This window comes from Pteropus alecto, unplaced genomic scaffold (assembly GCF_000325575.1).
Source record: "Pteropus alecto unplaced genomic scaffold, ASM32557v1 scaffold69, whole genome shotgun sequence".
In the NCBI taxonomy this organism is placed as follows: domain Eukaryota; kingdom Metazoa; phylum Chordata; class Mammalia; order Chiroptera; family Pteropodidae; genus Pteropus; species Pteropus alecto.
In genome coordinates this window covers 2197867-2220689 of record NW_006494610.1, presented here as the reverse complement: position 1 = coordinate 2220689, position 22823 = coordinate 2197867, and the positions used below count along the sequence as shown (strand labels likewise).

The 22823-nt window shown below is 34.8% G+C and overlaps 2 protein-coding genes across 2 annotated transcripts in view; one reads left to right on the top strand and one right to left on the bottom strand.

Moving 5' to 3' along the window:
- Window positions 1–22823, top strand: part of ZNF804B (zinc finger protein 804B) — a 442076-nt gene that overhangs the window by 16708 nt on the left and 402545 nt on the right. The window lies entirely within an intron of this gene.
- TEX47 (testis expressed 47) lies at window positions 14910–15671 on the bottom strand. Its single transcript, XM_006925707.1, has one exon. It carries the CDS (start codon window positions 15669–15671, stop codon window positions 14910–14912), a length of 762 nt encoding a protein of 253 aa, XP_006925769.1.

The window sequence follows — 22823 nt, the reverse complement described above, 5'->3', positions numbered from 1 at the left end:
CTGCTTCTGAAACCACCCCCTCACTGCTCTGCAGGCATCTAAGAGCTCACTGTCCCACTGGCGCTACTGGACTTACTGCTCAAATGGCTGGTACCTACAATTGCTGGCCGCTGCTACAATTGTGCTGCTACTGCAGAGGCCAACAGTTGCCTGGTGCTGCTGCTGCCACCACTACCAGAACCCATGAGTGCTAGGATGCCAAGGCAGCTAGAACCAGACCAGAAGAAAAATATCATGGCTTCTTTCCTTTTCCTGACTTCTCCTCTCCTGCTAGTGCTTTGCATTGGCTGACCTAGAGAGATGCCAACTGGCAGGGAGCTCTGGGAGTGTACAATTTACAGGCTTCCAGACAGTAGCACATAGGCTTCCAGACCCAGAGAACAGTAAGGATAGAACTGATTGTCAACAGAGAAATATCCAGCGCTGCATTTACAGCACTTACTATAAGATTGTGGAAACTTAAGAGGGAGAGGCATTAACTAAGGAATGAAATTGTTTTAAATCCATCATGTTGAAATCTGAAGGATGGGTACAAGTATTTATGTTCAACACAGACCTCATGCATTTTAGTCTCCTATTGCTACTGTAACAAATTACTACAAATTGAATGGCTTGAAACAACACAAATTTATTATTCTGTAGTTCTGTAGGTCAGAAATCCAATGGAGATCTCACTGGACAAAAATCAAGGTGTAGCAGGGCTGCCTTCCTTTCTGAAGGCTTTAGGCAGAAACCATTTCCTTGCTCCTTCTGGCCCCTAGAATTTGCCTGCATTCCTTTGCTCATGGCTACTCATCTCCATTTTCAAAGCCAGCAATTTCTTCTTCTACTGCCATCTCTTTGATTCTCTGAAGCTGGGGAAAACTCTAAAGGATTTGTGATTAGACTGAGCCCTTGGATAATACAAAATCCTCTCCCCTCAAGGTCGTTAGTTCTAATCACATCTGCAAAGTCCCTCTTGCCATGTAAGATAGCATTCACGGAATCTGAGACTCCGATCATGGGAGATTGTTGTTCTGCTTACCAAACCTCAGCATTTTAGATTCATACACACTTGTAGTTATTCGCTGGTTATTATCTCCCATCTCAAACACATAAGCTCTAAAACTAAATTAATCTTTCGTCAAGTGTGTTTTTGCTTGGTTAGGACATCATCTTTATCCCACAGTTTAGTCTTCAAACTTGAGAGTGGTTTTATTTTTTTTCTTTAATTGCCCATCAAATTGGCAAATCTGCTAATTTTAATTCCTAAATATTTCTCTAGTCTACCCCTGCTCTGTATCTCGCCACTTCTACCTCCTGCCAAGGAATGCAAGCATTGTAAATAAGGTACCCATATTGCGTACCTCAATGGAATTTACAATCTAGAATGGAAAATGCATTAAATAAATCTATGTGAAAAATGTCCTGGAAGAGGACATTTCTAATTTTTCTGACTATGGGTCATTTTTCAAAAATTGAAGTTAAAAATTATAAATATTCCAGAGAAAGACCATCAAGTTTGCTAATGTAAATGCAATCAATAGTAAGTACTTTTTTGAGTATATATGTCACTTTCTCCTGGTTATGGAGTATAAAGATGGAAAATAAGACTGATAAATTACATGTCAAATATGGCAACTTACTTATTTGTAGTAAAATCAATCTAGAATGGCTTTTAGAGCTCATCTTCATCACTTATTGTGTAAATGGGGTTAAACTGCCGATTTGATTTAATAGACTCAGAATGCCTGGGGCCCGTCCTGGGATGCGCATTTGAAGTAGCCCATTGGTTTATTGTACACACTGACATTATGAAATTACTGAACCAATGTCAGCACACCAATACTCCCTTGATCTGTAAGTCAGAGGCCAGAAGCGAGGAAGGTTTTATGACTTGCTCACATTGTCCTCTCTTTATTCTCACTGGAAACTTCTGTGTGCATCTTCTGTGAAACTTCCCTAGTGTTCTAAACACCTCTCTAATGCCCAGTCACAATTATGCAAAAGATGGAACACACTTATTCTATATCAGATATACTATGCTGAAATAAGCCTTTTGCATATTGTCTTTTTAATTCTTAAAACAATTTTCTTCAGATGTTGGTACTATTATCTTCCATTTTGTAGATGAGACGAAGTTTCATATTTTACAAGTACAATGTGACAGAGAGCAGGGGCTTGGTCTAGGACCTTCAGGTTCCAAGCTCAGGTGTGAAACCACTTCACTGAGAATTGATTTTTCTCGCTTCATGCCACCATGACAATTCTCACATTCCTTTATGACAATATAATGGTGTTTTAATTGTTGGTTCACATATCTATTTACCTGTCTTTGAGTCTCCTGGCAGTAGGATCTGTGTTTTCTTCACCTAGGTAAATGATAGCACTTGGGTGCTGCAGAATCTGCAGCTAAGTGGGCACTCAATAAAACTCTGTCCCCTTGGTCATTTGTTATTTATTTATTTTTTTAATATTAGTTGTTTAGAGTGTGTCAAAATGAAAATATTAAGTTGAAGTAAATGTAAAATTTAGGTATCTATACACATGGAAAAAATTTTAAATAATACTTTGGCAACATATTCATATGTACAGCAGTCAATGGATAGGTATAATTAACTAATATTCAGACTTTAGTAAGAAACTAATGGTTAGAACTCTTGTTGTTGTCAATTACATAGAACTATAAAGGCACTTTTCAGGAACCCAAAGACACTAAGAATGCATGATAATTCAAAAGTGAAGCAAATACTTTTCAAAAATTTTATCTCACATAAATTGCAAATAACATTATAATTTCCAATGTGAAAACATCAAATTAAATAAAAACAAAAATGCATATTTTGCTTCCCTTATAATTCTGTGCTTTTTCTTATTTTTTCATCTATTAATTCTGCACATAGATATGAATATTAGATATCAATTTATGTATATCAGATGACAAGGCACAGTGGTGTATAAACCTTATTCCTTCAGGTACATATGATTAAGCAATCAATTTTTTGTTAGAAAAATATAATGGGAATAAAACCCCATAAAACCAATGTAAGTCCATCTCATCTTATTAGAATTTGAGTTCTTTGAAATAATAATAAAAAATCCCTTAATAAGTATTTTAAGCCATTTGATTACAATGGTGGGGTGATTTTCTATTGTTCACATTATTATGGAAGAATACAAGTAAGATATTCACACACATATTAATAAAAATTAATTAACTGATCAAGGTTCTAGTGTCTGGATTGGCATTTAAACATTTATCAAAGGGTAGCTCAGATTCTTCGAGATGATCGTAAGAATAGCTGCAGAAGCCTGCAGAAGGACTTACTCTGTGCTTTACCTGCTAGATTTCCTAGAGTATCTCTAGACTATGGTATCCCTGCTGCAGAAGCGTTATGTATCAGCAGTTTGACTAATTGGCCTGACTTCTCTGAGGTCTCCCTAGGCTGCTGGTCAGAATTCAAACCATTTTATGTTCTTGTCTCAAAACTTGTTGTCATAACGGCATTATGGAAATTGCAGACTTACAGAACATAGGCTAAACTCTGACAAATGGATTTATTGAATTGCTGGTTCTTTTCATATATGATTTATCTCATTTAATATTTGAGATAAAAGTGAGGCCCAGAGAGGTTAAGTAACTTTCTCAAGGTCACAGTTAGCCAGCAGACAATTCGAGATTTTAACATGAATCTTCTAATGTGAAACCTAGAACTCTGCACTATGTGTAAGTAGGTTGCTTTGAAAACTGTTTGACAAAGTGCTAAGGAATTGTTTGCTTCAAGAGAAAAAAAAAACAAAAAAACTTTAACTGACTTCAGCAAAAGAGAAGAATTGATTATTGGAAGGAATCAGGGGTTGAATGCTAGCAGGCCTCATTTAGGGCTGGGAAATGGAATTATCAGCTGAGGTGACTTTATCTCTTTGGTATTCTCAGATATCCCATCTCTGTTTCTCTAGCCTCATCATTTGCTGCCTTACAAGTGGTCTCTCTTTGCTCCTGGTAAGAAATGACTAGTCCAGCCTGTGTGCTGTGTGTATATGTGTGCAGGCGCATGCGCGTGTATGAGTGTGAATGTAATACAGCAGGAGAAGAGAGAACAAGAAAGACTGGTGGTGGCGGGGCGGGGAGTGATGAGGTCACACAATCTGTGGCCCATGCATGGAGCTATGGGACGAGATACACTGACAAAGGTGCAAGGGCAGCTTCTCAGATGGGAGTCAGAGTGGCGGTGGGAGGACATAATTGGTAGAGGAATGATCTGCATTATTTTTACAAAGCCTTTCTTGTACTGCTCTGTTCAACTTTGATAGTTAAATCCTTGGTTCTCCCCCTTGCCTGGAAGCAGTTTTATGAATCTTAATTGGCTTCTCTAGTTTGGGTTAAGAGAGTTGTATCTATACATTGATATATAAACCGATAGCTCTATCTGTATCTATGAATACATTCTAAATATGCATATTTAATTATTATTTATGTAAGCATTTTATTCCTGTTAATCGACTGGGAGTCATCTTTGTCAAATAAATATTTTGGTGTCTCTTCTGCACTACAAAAAGGAAAACATTGTCTTATTTCCATTTGTAAACTAATTACTTGTGCTTATAAAACTATCATGTGGTGAATATTACCAAGAAGAACCAGGTAGTGTCAGAGATAAGAAATGATGCTTCTCTTAGTAGAATGTAACTACCCGTAAGCTATGGGTTTCCAGCTCTTCTGAGATGGTACAGTACCCTGAGTAAATATCTTTAGCAACAGACATGCATGACTGGCCCTCATGTGAATTTTTGGAAATATTGTATACCAAGAGGAAAACAGTAGAAATGTAGTCTTGATTTCACCAGAGGGAATATGAAAGATGTGGGTGATGTCTGGCTCTTGCCTTACTATCAATCAGTGCTGAGCTTTAAGTCTCTACTTGCTTCATTTTCCTCAGTGAAGGACTAGGCTGGAATCAATAATTTCTAAAGCTCTTTCTGGTTCTAGTATTCATGTGCTTTTTCGAATCTATAATATCTCAGAGAGATGATAGTCATATTTCTTAACAAAGAATAAATTGTAAAAATAAGCTGATCATTATTGAAGATAGGTGGCATATATATGGGTTCATTATAATATTTTCTTTACTTTTTTGAATGCAACTTTTCAAAGAGACAGAGACAGAGAGCCACAGCTATAGAGAATGGCAGCAATAATAAGGAAATGCTGTAAGGAGTAGATGAAACCATCCTAAAAAACATGATATCTTAGTTTATTTTAATGAGTCACCTAAACATGAAAGGTGATATAAGCCATAGAATATATTAGGAAATAGAAATAGAGAAATTAGAAAAGCTTGAAAGTCTCTTTGAGTCATTTCAGTTGAAATGCTTTGTCACTTTGTTACGAATGCCATAAGGTGAATATACATTACAGAGATAAGTGGTTCATGAATTTACCATCATTTTAAATTATGCATCAATGCCCTTTAAAATCATTAGTTTGGAAAAGTGAGATTTGATTGTAATTTGCTATTTCCTATCATGCCCTGACTGGGCAAAGAAAGAAGCAATCTGGATAAGAGTTAGATTTCAGAGCAAAATTTACAAATGCAATGTAGTTGGTCTATAAAGTAGATAAAGCACATGGCATAATCTGCAATCAACTATAAAAGTTTGACCATGAAAATACCAATGAATTAATCCAAATTTTCAGCTGTAACACCAGAGCCCATAAATATTCTAAAGTCATATTCTGCACAGCTAAGTTTCTTCTAGGAATTAGTGCAATTATTTATCTAGACAAATGTTTATTGAGCAACCATTCTTTTTCAGAACTGTACAGTCACTTGAGGACCTTCATGGTACAAGACCATATCTTTGCTATTTGAAACTGTGTACAGCTCTTTTCCTCTTGGGTCATCAGTGGATGTTTGATCTCACATGAAAGGACAGACTCTTTCCTTGAAACCAAAAGAAAGTGGTGATCCTCCTTTCAATAAAAATTTTTAGAATCTTAAATGGGACCTTTATATTCCCAAATTGACCCTGCAAATTTACTAACAACTAACTCAACAGCTAAGCTTTTAGAAATATTGTTTACATTTGTTTTTCCCTCATCCAGCCTTCACTCTTCGACCTGCTGCATCCCGCTTCTATCTCTACTACACTACATGAGTTACTCTTTCCAAGTCACCAATGATCTGTCCTAGTCATTAAGTCTACTTTTTACTTGAGTCCTAGTCATTAAGTCTACTTTTTACTTGAGTTAGAAAAAGCAGCTGGTGCTGTTGAGTATTCTCTTCTTTAAGAAATGTTTTTTTTTCCCCTTTGCTTCCGTGACGCTGCTGTCATCTGCTTCTCTTTCTCTGCTTCTGTGAAAATTTAAATTAAATAATGTCTTCCTAGGCCCCTGTTCTGCACTTGGCATTCCCCTGAGTTTCGAAGTAGACTCTCTTCTCTGTTCATGCTATAGGCTTGTGTCGGGCGATATAGCACCACTCCTGAAACCTCAGTCATCATCTACGGTGATTCCGAATCTCCATCTCCGTGTCAGACCCATCTCCTGAACTTCAGAGCAATGCCTTCAACTCTGTACTGGATAGTTTAACACTGATGTTTCTCAGATATCTCATATTCATCATGTTCAAAACAGAAAAAACTTCATCTCACTCCCGAACAACCCCAACATGTTGCTCTTCCAGGATTGCCTGTCAAGGGGAATGGCACTGCTACCTCTCAGGTGCTTCATCCTTACTCCTTCCTCTTCTTCACATTCTCTGCTTTCAGTTGAATACCAATATATCTGACAATTTTCTTGATTTTTGCCACCTCTTTTTATTCTTATTATTTTTGTAAAGATTTCCTATCATCTCTTTCCCCGATGACTACAACAGCCTCCTAACTAGTGTATCTATCTATTCAGTCCAGTTACCTAGTTCTCTTCCAATCTCTTCTTCCCAGTTCAAAGTGGTCCTTCTTAATGCATATCTAATTATGGTATTTCTCTGATTAAAACACAACGGTGTCTCATTTCACTTGAGATGAAGTCACGGTACTTATGTAGCTTTAAGTGTGTGCATAATAATCTAGTCCTATGCATCTCTATCCAGTTTCATCTCTTATGATTTCCCTTTATACTTCAGGTCCTGCCTTATTGAAATTCTTTCAATTCTTCCAGGTTTTAGAACATTCCTCTGATAGAATATATATATATATATATGATCTCTTCTGCTAGGAACACTCCTCTCCCACTGCTTGCCTTGCATTTGGCTTACTTCTATTTACTTTTCAGAAGTCCTTGTGTCTTTTTTTCCCTCAGAGGCATCCCCTAATCCTCCAAACTAGGTAAAGTTAGGGAACCATTGCAAAATATGTATCCATGATGATGACAATTATTTTGTTAATTTTTTTTTTATGTGTCTAGGGTAGAAAGAGACAGAGACTACGTACTGTCTAAGGTAGAAATTATGCTTATTTGCTCATGATTGCATTGCACTCCTGAACCTCCATGCCTGACAAAGTACCTGACACAGTTTTTTTAGCTCATACTTGCTGAATGACTAAATGCAGAGAGAGAATAAAATTTGATATGTGTCATGTTTTCCCATGACCGAGAGAAACAAGAGAAAGCCATTTCAATATAATGCTAAAAGACTACTTTTCACCTAAATTTTTATACCATATGGAATAAATGATATGCCAGTGAATAGGTGGGGCCCCTATGGAGCTTTTTATGTGTTTGAGCTTATATGGCTCTTAACACGTAACTGTACCTATAGGAGGCAATCAATACAAAATTATTGAATTAATATTTTGAATAACTTTTATTTGACTTAGGGATGGAATTAAGCTCAATAAGTGCTGCCGATTTTATTCTTGGGGCCACTGAATGCACACGTAAGACTAAGAGGAGCTGTAATGAATATCAGACTAAGATAATCTTTGGGATACTTTCTCTTTCAGCTTTATGTGTTTTAATTTATTAAACTCTTTTCATTCACTCTTTTCTTTTACTAGAAGTTACTTGTATCAGAAAATACATATTAGTACTTAGCTATTTCAACAAAGTATGAAATTTAATATAATGCATGTGCTCTATACCTCATCCAAAGATATTGATAATGGAAATATTAAACAAAAATTGTTCCAACCATATATAGCTATAATATGTCTAGTTAAACAGCACAGTCTTCCCCTACAAACTAGACTCCTTGAATAGTTCCTACCTCAGGAATGGCAACATCTTTTTGGAAAAACTAAAAACTTAATCTATTTGATACCTTTTTCTGCCTCATAACTTAGGTTTATTTACTTCCTGATTATCTCTCACATTGGTCCCCTTAGATCCATTTCCACAGTCATTAATCTAGTTTAAGCTATTATCATCTCCTACCAGAAGATTTGTAACAATTTACTAAGGAGCCTCTCTGCACTAACATGTCCCCTGCCAATCCATTCTTCACTCAGCAGCCAACCCAACCAGATTATGCCCTGCTTAAAATCTTCAAAGGCTTCCCATCAGCCTTAAAAAAAAAATATTCCAATCTTTGCTGTTTCTTCTGACTCTATGGTGCTACCAAATTTGTTCTTTACATGTCCTAATCTAATATTGATTTCTGACTTTTCAGTTTCCCATCAATCTTTGCACTAAATTAGATGCAATTAGGGTGAATTTTTTAAAGGAAAATGTTGGCATAGCCCACAGGTACTCTCTGATAGGTTGGATTAGTCATTTGTTTAGACACTAAGCTTAAAATTTTTAATAAAAACACCTTAATGCCGTATTGTAAGACAGCACAGTCTTTCCTTTCAGACATGTTTTTGGATGATGGTTCAAGAGCTTCATGGACTTCTTTAGGATGCTCATAGACACTATGATGTAGATGAGCAGAGTCCTCAAATGGAATAAATTAATTGTTCAGGGGCACATAATGAGTTAGTAGCAGAAGGAGTGTATAACAAAGGTCGTTCTTCTCACGTCAATGTTCTTTTCATTTTTTCATTTTGATATGTGTTGGAACAGAGTATATACTCAAGAATTGCAACTGCGTAGGATAGAAAGAGAAGAATCAAAGAATTTAAATATTGCAAAATGTATAGATTTATCTGTAATAAAATTAATCTGGTTACAGAGTAATCTATTATTCTTGCTTTCAAAATGCAAAGTATAGTATAAACTGGGAAGAGAAAGAGAAGGAAGGTGAGAGAGTTCCATGAGGAGGTCATTACACTAGAGTGAATTCTGGTAAAATGTATTTTTTTAAATTTCTTCCTCCATAAGTCAAAGCTTTATGTTTAATGCATTATTTTTATATAGTGACTTTAAAATTAGCTTGGTATTTTAAAAACAGATCAGCAGTGTGAACTATATAATTAAAATAGAATCAAAGTTATGCTATTATAATAACCTAAGCAAATATAGATAATATATAACTATTAATCTTACCAAGCACATATCTCAAAGAACAGATAAGTGCGGCTAGTGAAACAAGGAGTCGAAGAACATAAAGAAAGCATCTTTAAAATATGGAATAAAGGTTGTATACTTTACCACTAGCTTGCTCAGATGTTTTAACAGGAAAGAATTTTTTAATCCAATGAATTGGAAATGAGCTCCTATATTTGGCTCAGTGAGTAGTAATATGTAAATACAAAAGTTCAGCTGATTCACTTCCAGAAGGTATTCTTGGTATCCTTCCAAATTAGAATGGAAGAAATTATTATGTGGGTAAAACTGAAGATTTCAGATAAGATGCAGCTATTATATTTTGGCTTGCTTTTTAAAAAAGCTTCATAGACAATGGCCAAAACCCTATCAATCATATAAGAACATTTTAACATATTGAAATTTCACAACCATTTTGAAAAAAGTAAAATTAACCTTATGAAGAAATTCTTGTAGATATGTTAAACAACGCATTTTAAAAATAAAGCACTAAAGATAAAAATACCAAAAAATCCCATGATAATTGCTTATGAGTTGCTGGCAGGGAAGTGAATGTGGAAATAAACAATGGCAATGTGACAGGAGAATTGCTAGAAGGTGGTTGAGTCCCATGTACATGAGGGCAGAAAAATGTTTCTTGAGTTTGCCAGGTTTCACAGAGTTTGCCAGGTAATTTGATTGATAAGCATAATTTTGCTAAGAGAAGTGAGGAAGGAAGTTAAAGGCAAAGAGCATGGAAATAGTGGAAAACCATTTAAAAAATGTGAGAAAGAGAAGAGTGGGTACAAGATGGGTAACTAAATAAGCAAAGGTCAGAGAATCAAGACTATAGATCATGATAGAATTTTGCTTTCTATCCTGGAGTTGAAATGAAAGCCATTGAATTTTGATCAGAGGAATAACATTTATCGAGTGCTTATTGTATGCCAAGATCTTTACACTATTATTTCGTGCAATATCCATAAACCAGTCATGTATGTAGACATTGTTATCACATCCATTTTGTAGATGAGAAAACTGAGTCTCAGAAAGGTGAAGATACAAATTACAGCTCTACAAACAGTTACAGAACTAGGTTTCAATACAGCAATTGAAACTCCAGGTGGTTCTCTTAATCTTTGTGCTATACTGCCTTTACTTTTGATAGAAATATATAGATTAGAAAGGAGGAAGAGGAGATTGGAGTGAGGAGATTGGCACAGAAACAAGTCAAGGTATAGAAATACTGTGGAAAATGGGTGAGTTTGGATTGATTGGTTATCAGTGATAAAAAGGAAGGAAGTTAGGACAATGTTCAGGTTTCTAACTTGGCAGCTATGTGGAGAGTGGTACATTTTACAGCAACAGGGAGTGCAAGTGGGGGAACAGATTGAAGGAATTGTGGTGGCAGGAAATGACACATTCCTCGTAGAGCGTGTGGAGATGGAGATCCCTGTGGAAACCAGTGGGTGCCTAGAGAAGGTACTATGTGAGGACTGGAACACAGGAGAGGTATGGTGTAGTAGTGAAGCGAACACTTAAAATTAAATCCAGACTCAACCATGATCACAATTATTTAAATTGGTGAAGTGGAAAGAAGGGACTACTGTTATTAACTCTTGCTTTTACTGTTGGTAAAACAGTCTTTGGGTTTCAGAATCTTTATCTGAAAAACAAGGGGAGAAGAGTAGATATTTGAAAGATACCTTTGGGAGTTCTTTTTATATTTTCTGTACTGTATTATATAAAATCTCTCTGCAGGTAATCTGGAAATTTACCTCATTGACCACAAGGGGGAGAACTCTAATTCTACATTAAGTCATTTACAACAATATAAAATAATCTAAGTACTTGCTATATGAAGTTGGTGATAGGCTGTTTCATTTTCATTTGTGGAAGCTGAGGGAATTCAACGACTATAGACAGTTTTAATGGAATTGAAGTGTGGTTTTGTGTTGCTAAAGTTGTGATAAAGTCACTGAATGTAAAAATCTATTTGTATTCAGCAATAATTACCCATGAAGGAACCAGATGCCTCTTTAATTAAAATAAAGACAGTAAAATTTAAATTCACCCTGGAAAGGTTTTTCTTTCCTAAAAACATTTTTTCAGTTATTCTTCAAAAAACTATAATCTTTCTGAAAGTCCTTGGTCACTCTGAAACAAATATTAGGTCATAACATGTCATTCTATTATAACGATATCCATATTAAAATAAAAAGATTAGAATAATGCTGGTCACACTATTTAAATGTTACATGTTCATTAAACGTGAGTATATGTTATATGTTCATTATTACATGAATGTTGAATATTATATGTTCAGTGTTAAAAATGTTAAAATATGTACTCTGGTTTTATGTAAAGTTTTATTGTAAGGAAACTATAACTCTCGTTGGGTTGAAAATTATCTTATGAGATTTCCTAAGGTTTAATGAGCCACATTCTTGAACTTGACCAAATTCAATTACATTCGTAGAGTATGAATGTAATATTTCTGCATTTTATCAAATATTTCCAAACATACACAGCTAAATGAGTGTTGTTCTCATTAAAGATATAATATTAGTGAGCTGTACAGAAATCTCAATAATGCAATTGTTACTGAAAACATATTTGTGTTTCCCCTTAGAGTCAGTAGCACACTCTTTTAATATGTTCAGTGACAGCCAATCTTCCTTTGAGAGTGAGTGTAATACTTAAAAACAAGCATTTCTATGAACAAAGATTGAATATTAAGGTCACCAATCAAGTTAGAGTATACATTATTTGAGGATCAAAGAAGTAGATGTAACTAAAATATTTAAAATCCCTTTGATTTATAAACCTCTTTAATTCATCTACCATAAAAGAGTCACAAAGTGTTTTCAGCAATGATGTTCCTGGAATAAGGAGAAATCCTCCTAAGGTGGCTACTAGGAAGGGTTACTTTCATTTGAATAAACACATTCTAGTGTGTTCACAAAAATAAATAAATAATTACATAAGTACTTTAATTTATTTATAGTCATGTTGTGTTTATTTTCCAGTTATTTTCACAGTTGACACTTCATAAATCCTTTAAATGTAAAATAATAGTATACTAACTCAATAATGTTATCATTTAGATATTTTCTATAACTTCTTCCAAAATGACTCAGATTTTTAATGTTTTCCTTTGGCTTGATGAATTAATTTTCTATCAATATTTCTCACACCAGAAAGCATTATAGACCAATAAAAGATCTATGCTAGACAGTGTGGAGCATACACATTTATTATTGCTTATATATTCAGTTTGGCACAGTGCTTGGCCCTCTAGTAGGTATTTACTATTAGATATTTAGTGAATATTAGTTGCATAAATGAATAAACAAATGATATGAAGTTACATATATAAATATTATATAATATACAATTACGTTTTATATCTATTATTCCTGTTACTTAGGAATATAATATTATTTCTATTAATTATATATCATTGTTTCAGACTGCTGATAATCATCCACCCAAAACGTAGTGGTTTAAATCGACGTTAATTGTTTTCCACAAATCTGCAATTTGGACAGGGCTCAGTTAGAACAGCAGTCTCTGCTCCACTGCTCCATACAGTGTCAGCTGGTCTGACTTGAAATCCAGGTTGACTGGGAGGCTAGAATCACCCGACGATTCACTCATTCACATGTCTAATGGTACTACTGGTTGTTGCCCAGGATCTCAGCTGCAGATGTCATCTGGAAAACTACTATTGTTTAGGTTCCAAGAGCTACCATTCAAATGATCAAGGCAAAGTGCATGACATTTTTATGATCTAACCTTGGAGGTCACGTGGGATCACTTCTGTTGTATCCTATTGGTTGAGGCAGTCACAAAAGTCAGTCTGATTTCAAGGGCAGCTGATGTAGAAGATACCATTTGATGGGAGGAATGTTAAGGTCTTGTTGGAAGAAGAGCATTGGGATGGAATATATTGCAGTGACTAGTTTTGGAAAATATAATGTAATATATACATACATGTATATATGTAATTTTATTTATAAATTGTACTTTCGTTAGCTAGCTAACTTTAGAAAATACTGTTCCCAAACAAAATTTACCCCGTTAAAGGGATTCTGTCAGATCCAATGAACATTTATTGTTCATTTCCTTCTTCCTGTTTCTGCTCATTTTATGTTCTCTTAGATATGCTCATCTGCCTTCCCGAAACTCTCCTCACATTTCTTCAAAGCGTAGAACAAGGTTTGCTTCTTTATTGTTTTTTTTCTATTTATTTATTTGGCCTGGAGAGCATTTACTCTTTATCTCCACTCATTTTGTCATTGAACATTTACTATGATGGTGCCTATGTCTTTTTCACAGTTCAAAGAATAAATAACACATTGCTGACTAACATTAGGTATTTATTTTTTACTAAACTGATAAAATGTTTGTAAATTATATACTCCTTTTTAAGCAGAATAATTACTTCTCGTTTTATCTAAAATATACTCTTTTCATCACTAAATTTAAATGAACAGAACTTCAAGTTCAGCTAAAAGTGAAAAATGTCATTATATATCTAAATCTGTATTGCACAATTTAAAAATAAAAATGATCTTTCTTGAGATTTGATTCTTATATGAAACAAATGATGACAAATTATCTGCATATGACAAATTTAAAGTGTATACTGAAATTACTTTTTTTCAGAGACTGAAAATCAAATAAATAAAAAATGAAAATAACATTTTCTTCATTAATTTTACAGTCTGTTTCATAAGGTATTGAAGTATTTTTGCATATCCTTGAAGTAGTGAAAATATTAATGTCATTTTTAAACAATCTAAAATTTTAAATAATGCAAAAAAGCATTCATCCTGAGTAAAAGAAGGGAGAGACCAACTTGAAATAGGTCATATAGAAATTCCATATAATTAACTTCTTTATAGGAAGTAACTGCAAAAATAAGCTTATTTTCTGAATTCAGGAATCATGTAGAGATTACTCTTTCATTTGTGCTCTTAAAGTCTTTCAACATACTGGTACTATAATAATGATCACATCATATCATGTCATATATATTTACTTTAAAAAATAATTGCCTCGAACTTTAGATTGCAAGCAACTCAAGGGTGGTGTTTTCCCTCTAAGTTCTGTACTTTGAGAACAAAATTGTCTTTCCTGAAATTTGATTCTATGTGATGGAAGCTGCTCATTGACTATTCAGAGGATTAATGAGAATCTGAATCACTGGTCTTTTCTCATCCATACTTTTAAAAAAAAATTAACTTATTCCATTAAAATGATGTTAACATTTAATAACTTATTAAACCCTACCACCTATTAAAATAATGCAATAAACTTAATATCAAGACCAACATAAATTTTCAAGTTTAGCTCAACATGTTCTGTAAAGATTAGTATATTACCTTTGTGCACATTATGGTGTTGTTTCTTTTTTTTAAAGAGAAGAATATCTTTAGAAATATTTTCCTTTTATTTATGTAGCATAAATTCCTTGAGAGATTTGACCACATCGACCACATCATCTCTCTCAGTCCTAGAAACGGGAAGGTGCAGGCCATACCACCTCGGAATCCAAGGTGATATGTATTGGTTTATTAAACATGTTTAGGAACGTTTCTGGGTTCAGGAATTCTTCAGATTTGCACAAGTACTTTATTATTTGTTCTGGGAGGAGTAATTCGGGTACGAGTTGGTGCAAGTTATCGCCTGGTCCTTTAGTGCCCACTTTAACTGTCTTAAAAATGTAGAGTGCTAGTTTATGAGTTTGGGTGAGAAACTCTGTGACGACCTCCTCTAGGGACTGCGACTGTGTCACGTCATCGAGATACATGACAGGCACTTTTATTACTGAAACATACCATTGCATGAAGATCCTTGTAGGGATGTTATGGGACATGACTATAATTTTCATTCCTTGGATAAAAAATTCTCTTTCATTCTTTTCACGGTTGACATAATCTAAAAGAATCCGGTAAAGAGTACCAGAGGAAGACTCAAGGATATGCAGAATAGAAGTAGGATATATGAGCAATAATCCTGTCACTGTTTCTCCTAGGTGATACTTTAAAATTGACTGGAATGCTTGTTCATAGTATTCGGTAATATCTTTTTTTTCTGTGTTGGCTGTCGTCTTGGCCACTAGAAACATCCTATGAAGAAGTAATTTCTTTAGCTGTAGTCTTAGCTTCTCCTCCTGAAAATGCAAGTAATTGCTACGTGGAACTTGAGGCGATAGAAGAGCCTCCAATTGGAAAGGTCTTTTGCTTGCCTTTTGGGTATGGCCTGAGAAGGACATCATGAGTCCTAATTATTCTTGTAGATAGCTTATTGCAATAAAGATCATCAAGATATCTCTTCAGTGGTGAACTCTTATTTTTATTTCTTCTGACAAAAAGAAAAAAAAAAGGAGTTTATTTAGTTTGTCAAATGCTACTGCACAGCAAAATCCCTTCCCAGGGGTATCAATGAACAGTGTCTTTGAAATGAAAGAGAATATTAAAACAAGACTCAAATTATGGAGATTTTTTAAAAAGTTTACAACTAAATAACTAACACACACCTTAGGAAAAACTCTCCAACCAACTGGGGAGTGGAGAGAAAAGAGAACTTAATCTAGAGAAGTCCACTCTGTTTTTGTTTACATTGTTATTTTCTTCTTCAATTTATAGTCCATTTTTTCTTGGCCCTCATCCTTGAATCACACCCCCTCCCCCCACACACACACACATAGCGTGAGAGAGAGAGGAATGTATCTGCTCATAGTCCCTGACAGCTGCATTGCATTACATTAAAATGTCCTTTTATTCATGGAACGGTGATCACAGATTGTCCTTAATTTGTCAAGTTTTTAAAATGGTATTTTATGGTAATTCCCCAATTTATTTTATAAATTTAACAGGTCGATGATATTTTTTAAATCTGGGGATCTCTCAGTCCTAATTGGCTACTTTACCCTTTACCCAATACATTGAACGTTAACAATGTCGATTGGATAATAACAGTAAACTTTGTAAGTAACTAATTTTGATTGTCTTTTCAACAAACCTCAGAAACGGCTCTATTGCTTTTCTTTTTTCTGTCCTTTTCTTTCTTTTTTTGATGGGGTCAAATGAAAAATACCTTTATTTTTAACTTCTTCTTACAATTTTTTTCTTCTCTCCAGGTCAACTAAACATTTCTTTCTTTCTTCAAGTGCTTCTTTCTCTTACTTGTCCACAAGGTCCTACTTGCCCTCTATCACTCTTCCAACTGCCAGTGTGTCTTAGGTGCTCTCAGCTGTCCTGTGTTCTATTCTGATTTCCATAGTGCCTGAGCGAATCAGAATGTCAGTAGTGTTAAAGGGCCAGAGCACCCTGGCAACTCCCATTTCTTAAGTTAATGAGGGTATCTCAATAGATCTCAATATCCGAAAAAAGAAATGCGGGCTTCTTTTCTGGAATGGCTTATTGTTAGCCAGATGCCTTTGTAAAGCAGACATCTTCCTAGACATATTCTTTTCATTTTCCCCACAATTTAGAAAAGAGGAAGCTAAAGTAGGGAATAGTTAGTTATATACCTTGCACACAATTCAAACATACTCTCAATAACCTCCCTATTATGTCTACCTAGGGTAAAGAGATATTATAAACTAACTAAAGACTATAAGAACATATATCAGATGTTTGGTTTCCCAGTGCATATAAAAGTTATGTTTACACTATACTGTAATACTGTGTAATAGCATATATCTAAAAGATATTCATACCTTATTTAAAAATACTTAATTGCTAAAAAATGCTGACCATCATGTGAGCCTTTAGCCAGTCATAACCTTTTTGCTGATGGAGAGTCTCACCTAGCTGTTGATGGCAGCTGACTGACCAGGGTGGTGATTGCTGAAGGCTGGGGTGGCTTTGGCAACTTCTTAAAATAAGACAATGAAGTTTACTACATTGATTGACTCTTTCTTTCATGAACAATTTCTCTGTAGAATGCTATGCTATTTGATAGCATTTTACCCACAGTAGAACTTCTTTCAATATTGGAGTCAATCCTCTCAAACCCTGCTGCTGCTTTATCAACTAAGTTTATGTAATATTCTTAACCTTTTATTGTCATTTCAACAATCTTCACAGCATCCTCACCAGGAGTAGATTTCATCTTAAGAAACCATTTTCTTTGCTTATCCATAAGAAACAACTCATTCATTCAAGTTTTGTCATGAGATTGCAGCAATTCAGTTATCATCAAGCTCCACTTCTAATTCTAGTTCTCTTGCTATTTCCACCACAGTTACTTCCTCCACCAAAGACTTAACTCCCTTAATGTTATCTGTGAGCATTGGAATCAACTTCTCCTAAATGCCTGTTAATGTTGATATCTTGAACTATTCTCATGAACCATAAGTATTCTTAATGGCATCTAGAATGGTGAATCTTTTCTTGAAGGTTTTCAATTGCTTTTCCCAGATCCAGGAGAGGAATCACATCTACAGCAACTATAGCCTTATGAAATGTATTCCTTAAATAATGATTGAAAGTAAGAATTACTCCTTGGCCCATGGGCTTCAGAATGGATGTTGTGTAAGCAGGCATGAAAACAACATTAATCTTATTGTGTGTCTCCATCAGAGCTCTTGGATGAACAGGCACATTGTCAATGGCAGTATTATTTTGAAAGAAAATTTTTTTCTTTTGTGCAGTAGGTCTCAACAGTAGACTTAAAATATTTAGTATACCATGTTGTAAATAGATATGTTGTCATCCAGGCTTTGTTGTTCCACTTATAGCACATGGGCAGAGTAGATAGAGCATAATTCTAAAGGGTGCTAGGATTTTCAGAATGGTAAAAGAGCACTGGATTCAACTTAAAGTCACCAGCTGTGTTAGCCCCTAACAAGAGAGTTGACCTGTCTTTCGAAGCTTTGAAGTCAGGCATTGACTTCCTCTCTCTAGCTATGAAAGTCCTAGATGGCATCTTCCTTCAATCTAAGGTTGTTTCATTTACATTGAAAATGTTTGGTTTAGTGTAGCCATCTTCATTAATCATCTTAGCTAGATCTTCTGGATAACTTGCTGCAGATTCTACATCAGCATTTGCTGCTTTGCTTTAGACTTTTGTTACCAAGATGGCTTCTTTCTTTAAACCTCATAAACCAATCTCTGCTAGCTTCAAACTTTCTTCTGCAGCTTCCTCATCTCTCTCAGGCTCATAAAATTGAAAACAGTTAGGGCCTTGTTCTGCAATAAGTTTTGCCTTAAGGCAATGTTGTGGCTGGTTTGATCTTTTATCCAGACCACTGCACATATCAGCAATAAGGCTGTTTTGCTTTCTTATCTCTCGTATGTTGACTGGAGTAGCACTCTTAATTTCTTTCTAGAACTTTTCCTTTGCATTACCAATTTGGCTAACTTTGGCACAAGGGGCCTGGTTTCCAGCCTATCTTGGCTTTTGACATGCCTTCTGTACTAACCTTAGTTATCTCCAGCATTTGATTTAAAGTGAGAGACATGGGAATCTTCTTTTCATTTGAACAATTAGAGGCCATTGTAGAGTTATTAACTGACCTAATTTTAATATTATTGTGTCTCAGGGTATAGGGAGGCCTAAGGAGAGGGAGAGAGACAGGGGAACGGCTGGTCGGTGGAACAGTCAACACACACACAACATTTATTGATTAAGTTCCCTATCTTATATGTATATGATTTGTGGCTCCCCAAAACAATTACAATAGTAACATCAAAGATCACTAATCACAAGTCACCATAACAAATACAATAATAATGAAGATGTTTGAAATATTGTGAGAATTACCCAAATGTGTCTAGGACACAGATACATGAAGTGAGCAAATGCTTTTAGAAAAATAACACTGATAGACTTGCCTGAGGCAGGGTTGCCACAAATCTTCAATTTGTAAAAAACACAATATCTGCAAGCACAACTAAAAATGAAGTACAATAAAATGAGATATTCCAGTATAAGAAAGTTCTTCCATAGGTTTGGTTTTCTTATTCCAAAGGGAATTGAAGTTAATTTTTAGAATAAAAGTTAATAATACCATACCTTAAGTTACATTTATGTGAGCTCTAAACTATAATTTTAAAATAAGGTTAGAAAATATCCTTATTTAATTTTTGAAAATTAAACCTTAGAGTATTTTTCCCCCCATAAGGTTTGTGTTATTCAAACTAATTAGCTGGTTTTAATAATAGACAGTGACAAATTATCCCAGAAAGTAGAAGCTGAGAGATGATTTAATAATTCCTTAATTGTGTGATTCACAAAAATTGACTATAATTTCTCATTGTTATTTACTCTGTCACTCCCTGAAACAATACGATCTTTCCCAAGGTACATGGAAACTTGTCATTGCCCAGTATAAGAACAGTTCTTACCCTCATTCCTCTTACTGCTTTGCAGAATGTAATTATGTTGACCACAACCTCTTTGATGGCCTTCTCTCCTCCCTTGGTTTCCATAACTCTGTACTTCCCCGAAATTCTATCCAAATCTTTATTTGCGGCCTAGCCCAGTTCCTTCTCAGACCCAACTCTGGGCAATGCCAAAGCTCTGTGCTCATCATGCAGATCTTTTCTCACTACCTCCTTGCCCAATTATCTCAGCACCATCTATGTTTCTTTTCTGTGAGGGCGGGTGGGTGTTCCCTGATTTCGCTCTTGTACCCACATTGGATGATTGACATTGCTGATTGACCATGGAGTGTTTACTGTTGGGTTTAACTTTGGACTTGGACTCTTTCTCAGTTTAAGTCTCATGGCAGATATAATGAGTTTGTTGAGTTTGACAAAGAAGAAAAAACTGAGTTTCCATTCCAATATTTTCTCTGTACAGAAGATTCCTAAATCACAATCTTATTTACAGCTCTTCTTAGATGCACGGCTACCCTTTCAAATTTTAAATGCCAACACTGTAATTATTTTTTTTATATTTCCCTTTAAAAAGACCCCATTTATGTTTTAATTAACATTTTTTTTCTCTCTCATCTCCTAGGCCAACATCTATGGTCTTATCTTTTCATGCTTCCTAAAATTTATTTCCCAGATCTATTCTGTTACTAAGTCTTTTTACTCATTTTAACTGTATGATGAGTTCTTGATTTTCCTGCCTCCTTCATAGTCCTAGCTATTTATTTGGATTATAATAAGAGTCTTCTACCGTTGGTATTTTTCTAGATTTTTCCACTTCACCTATTCAACTATGAGCATGAAACTTTAAGACCTTAAGATGCTAATTTTATGAAGTTTTCTGTTTACTTCCCCTTGATGGAATGCTAGGAGAGGGAGCACCTACCTTTATTATGTTCACAGTGATTTTATTTTATTTCCAATCCCCGATAATGTATTATATCAGATAGAAAATGGGAATATGCAATGGCAGGGTTTGTTACCTAACATTGCCTCAGTGAGAAAATTTATAGGGCGTTGATATTCAGAAGCCCTTTTTGAGTGCACGAACTTAAACTTTTATTTATAGGTAAGAGTCTTCCTTTCATGACACCATTCTTACCTGCAGTATAATTATTCTACTTTTTTGCCCCTATACAAAAGAGCTCAATTGTGATTTTTCTCCCCATGCATGTTTTTTGTTTCCCTTTTATAACTTGGTTCCTCAATATAAGCCTAGTGGAAAATGATAATCTTTCATCATTATAATTTCTATATAAATTATACAAAGTATCATTAGCTTAAAATGTATGAAATTGTTATTTCTATAAGTTAAAAACTGTCTGGTAGTTACAGTTTTGTGTGGTTCAACCTGATGCATTTAGAAACAATACTTTTATCACTACATATAATAGTTTGATCTACATTTTCCCCAATGTATTTTTCCATTTCTCGATGCATTGTTAGTTGTTAGATTGCTTCTTCCAAATTTGCATTCATTGTCACATGGCTATCTGAGACATTTAAGGCCAACTTACCTTGTTTCCTTGACTTTTATCAACCTTAATTTTAAGTTTCAAGAGTAAAAATTTTGAGCAGATAGAAATAAAATCAACACAGTTTGATTGACTGGTATATGTAATTATAATTGTATACTCTCCTCTTAATGGATGCTCAGCATTTGAGTTTCCAGATGTCACAATCCTTATGTTGCATCTTTTAAAGACCAGTTATTTACCCTCAAGTGGTGACACAAGCAGAACTCTTCCATCTAGCCAATGGGATAAGGAGACATCAATGTTTTTCCTTCCAAAGTGATCTGTTTAGACCAGATATCCACATTCAAACAACTGACAAGTGGCAGAACTTGAAACTTATTATGATAAGGAGTCCTCTTTCAATTATTCTACCTAAGTAACCTTGTCATCCAACTTGTCTTACATAAATCTACAACATATATTTGTAACTGAAGTCAAGTAGTGAAACTTTATATCGACTAAATACTTTATGTTCTGGTTTTATTCTCTGGAACCAAATCTTTCTGAAAAAACCAACCTCTCAGCATCATTCCGTCTTTGTAAGGCAGATAAAAAGGATTAAAATGATTACACGCCAGTAATTATTTACCATGTATCATGTACTAGATGCTTTTACTTGTATTAATTTAATCTTTACAACAATTCTTTAAGGTAGACACATTTTGCCCACAATTTATAGAAGAAGGAAGTAAAGCATAGGGTGTTTAAGTACCTTACGTACATTCAAGCATCCTCTCAATAACCTCCCTACTCATTTTACTTATGGTAAAGAGAAGAGAAATTATTTCTTTTCTTTATCCATGGCCATAGGGTCATTCTTTACTCCTCTATGACATGACAGTTCCTCTGGAAGTAGAGGATAGCGTGTGTATTGGATAAAGTAAATTGAAAGGTAAACCAATACATCATACCTATGATTCAACAAAATTTATGTACTGTCTTTATCTTTTCATTCATCTCATATTTATCTACACCTTTGGTGTGTGCCAGGTAATATTATAGGCACTCTAAGAAACACAAACATGTAAAACAACTGGTTTCTAATTCTATGAGTTTAGAGTCCAGTAAGAGTGATGAGATGTCCATGAATCACCATAGTACAGGGAAAAATATAATAAATAACATGTGAATGATGTTCAGTGCTGTGGAAACACCGAGATAGAAAAGGTGGTTGGAGTTTCTTAGAAAGCTTAGCGGAAGAGTTCTTATTTAGGCACAGCCTTCAGGAAACGATTGGAGAGTGGCTTTGTAACTGTTTCTTGGATTCATTTCTTTAGAACGTGAGGATGTGCATTTACAGAACTTGATTTCTGGTACCTGAAATACCAGATTCCACTTTAACCTTTCACTTGTGTTCATGTGCTAGAGAAACAGAAAACTCTAGATCACTTCCCCTAACTTTTTCTGTGTTTTGACATATCTAAATAATCAGTGTAAGAGAATTCTTGGTCTAAAAAAATGGCTAACAAACTTGGGTAGAGCCTTTCACTAAGAGCACATACATAAATTATTAAGTAGACAAAA